Source organism: Phaethon lepturus, unplaced genomic scaffold, assembly GCF_000687285.1.
Source record: "Phaethon lepturus isolate BGI_N335 unplaced genomic scaffold, ASM68728v1 scaffold22046, whole genome shotgun sequence".
NCBI classification, from domain to species: domain Eukaryota; kingdom Metazoa; phylum Chordata; class Aves; order Phaethontiformes; family Phaethontidae; genus Phaethon; species Phaethon lepturus.
Genome location: NW_010548544.1, coordinates 1 through 2,614, shown reverse-complemented (window position 1 = coordinate 2,614; position 2,614 = coordinate 1). Strand labels below are relative to the sequence as shown.

Here is a 2,614-nt window from a genome sequence, read left to right as displayed (position 1 = left end):
AGTTGCACAGCAAATGCTAGAGAGCTGGTGCCTGCAGGCGAGGGACCTTTGCAGGACTTGATGGCCTCCCGTGGCTCCTTCAGCCCTTTGGGACCAGTGTACGCTGCAGAGCTCATCCTTGCCACCATGCGGAGGAGACACAGGCTGTCCCACTCTGGCCAGGATGTTCCTCCCCGAGTTGCAGCCTCCCCAAGTTCATTTTTTTTTTCTTTAATCCTTTAAATTAAGCGTTATTACTGCTAGAACCTGTCCTGATGCTGTACTTCTAAAAGCACCTGCTTCTCTCTCTTATTTGGTAGATCTCCGAAGCTGGGAAGGACTCCTTGCCTTCTTGGTTACACTGGAACGCAGAGAGCAGCTCCCTGGAAGGGCTGCCCCTTGACACGGACAAGGGCGTCCACTACATCTCAGTGACCACACTGCAGCCCTTTCCGAACGGGAGCTACGTGCCACAGACTGCGAACGTCTTCTCTGTTGAGGTCCACCAAGAAGACCACAACGAGCCTCAGTCAGTGCGAGTGGCCGTCCAAGACATGGGTGACGCAGCACCATTCGTGTGCGGCTCAGAAGAGCCGGTAACTATCCTGACTGTCATTTTGGATGCCGACTTAACAAAGATGACACCAAAGCAGAGGATTGAACTCTTAAACAGAATGAGAAGCTTCTCGGAGGTGGAACTTCATAACATGAAGTTGGTTCCTGTTGTAAATAACAGACTCTTTGACATGTCGGCCTTCATGGCTGGACCAGGAAATGCAAAGAAGGTGGTGGAAAACGGGGCCTTACTCTCATGGAAACTGGGATGTTCTCTGAGCCAAAACAGTGTCCCCAACATCAGCAAGGTGGAGGCTCCAGCTAAGGAAGGAACCATGTCTGCCCGCCTTGGCTACCCTGTTGTTGGCTGGCACATCGCTAACAAGAAACCTCACCTCCCAAAGAGGATGCGGCGGCAGATCAACGCCACCCCTACACCTTTGACTGCCATCGGGCCACCCACCACTGCCGCGCAAGAACCACCGACCAGGATCGTGCCCACCCCAACGTCGCCTGCCATCGCGCCTCCCACGGAGACGACGGCACCCCCTGTCCGGGAGCCCATACCGTTGCCGAGGAAGCCTACGGTCACCATCAGAACAAGGGGCCCCATTGTCCAGACACCCACTCTGGGACCAATCCAGCCAACCAAGGTAGCAGAAGGCACCGGCACGGCCTCCGTGCCAATTCGCCCCACGATGCCTGGGTATGTAGAGCCCACCGCAGTGATGACACCGCCCACAACTACCACCAAGAAACCAAGAGTCTCCACTCTGAAGCCAGCCACACCATCCACGACGGATTCCTCCACAGCAACGACGCGAAGACCTACTCGAAGACCCAAAACACCCCGTCCGACAAAGCCTCCCAGCACGACCAGATCCCCCATCTCCAAGCTGACAACGGCCTCCCCGCCAACCCGCGTACGCACCACAGCTAGCGGGATCCCCCGGCCATGGGAGCCGAATGAGCCACCCAAGCTGACGAACCACATCGACAGGGTCGACGCGTGGGAGGGCACTTACTTTGAGGTTAAAATACCGTCAGATACCTTCTACGACAAAGAAGATACCACCACTGACAAACTGCAGCTGACCTTGAAGCTGAAGGAGCAGCAGATGATAGAGGAGAATTCGTGGGTGCAGTTCAACAGCACCAGCCAGCTCATGTACGGCATGCCGGACCACAACCACATTGGGAAGCACGAGTACTTCATGTACGCGACCGACAAAGGTGGGCTCTTTGCTGTGGATGCTTTCGAAATCCACGTCCACAAATGCCCTCACGGGGACAAGTCTCCGGTGAAGTTCAAGGCCAGGCTGGAAGGGGACCACAATGCAGTGGTGAATGACATCAATAAGAAGATCATGCTGGTGAAGAAGCTGGCTCTGGCATTTGGCGACAGGAACAGCAGCACCATCACGGTGCAGGACATCGCCAAAGGCTCCATCGTAGTGGAGTGGACGAACAACACGCTGCCCTTGGAGCCCTGCCCCCGGGAGCAGATCCGGACTTTGAGCAAAAAAATTGCGGATGACTCCGGTGGGCCGAGCCTGGCTTTCTCCAACGTCTTGCAGCCTGAGTTCAAGCCTCTGAATGTATCGGTGGTCGGCTCCGGCAGCTGCAGGCACATCCAGTTCATCCCTGTGACGAAGGATGGAAGGGTGATCTCGGAAGCGACGCCAACGGTGGCGGCAGGCAAAGACCCTGAGAAGAGCAGCGAGGACGACGTGTACCTGCACACCGTCATCCCCGCTGTGGTGGTGGCCGCCATCCTCCTCGTGGCCGGCATCATCGCCATGATCTGCTACCGCAAGAAGAGGAAAGGGAAGCTGACCATCGAAGACCAAGCCACCTTCATAAAGAAAGGCGTGCCCATCATCTTCGCCGACGAGCTGGACGACTCCAAGCCTCCGCCGTCCTCCAGCATGCCCCTCATCCTCCAGGAGGAGAAAGCCCCGCTGCCCCCACCAGAGTACCCCAACCAGAGCATGCCGGAGACCACGCCACTCAACCAGGACACCATCGGGGAGTACACGCCACTGCGGGACGAGGACCCCAACGCGCCGCCCTACCAGCC

At 57.1% G+C, this 2,614-nt stretch overlaps 1 protein-coding gene across 1 annotated transcript; it reads left to right on the top strand.

Moving 5' to 3' along the window:
* Window positions 1-299: 299 nt before the first annotated feature.
* DAG1 (dystroglycan 1 (dystrophin-associated glycoprotein 1)) lies at window positions 300-2,609 on the top strand (the record flags this gene model as incomplete). Its single annotated transcript, XM_010290007.1, has 1 exon — window positions 300-2,609. A coding segment is annotated over one exon (2,310 nt), but the record flags the coding sequence as incomplete, so codon positions are not given.
* Window positions 2,610-2,614: the final 5 nt, after the last annotated feature.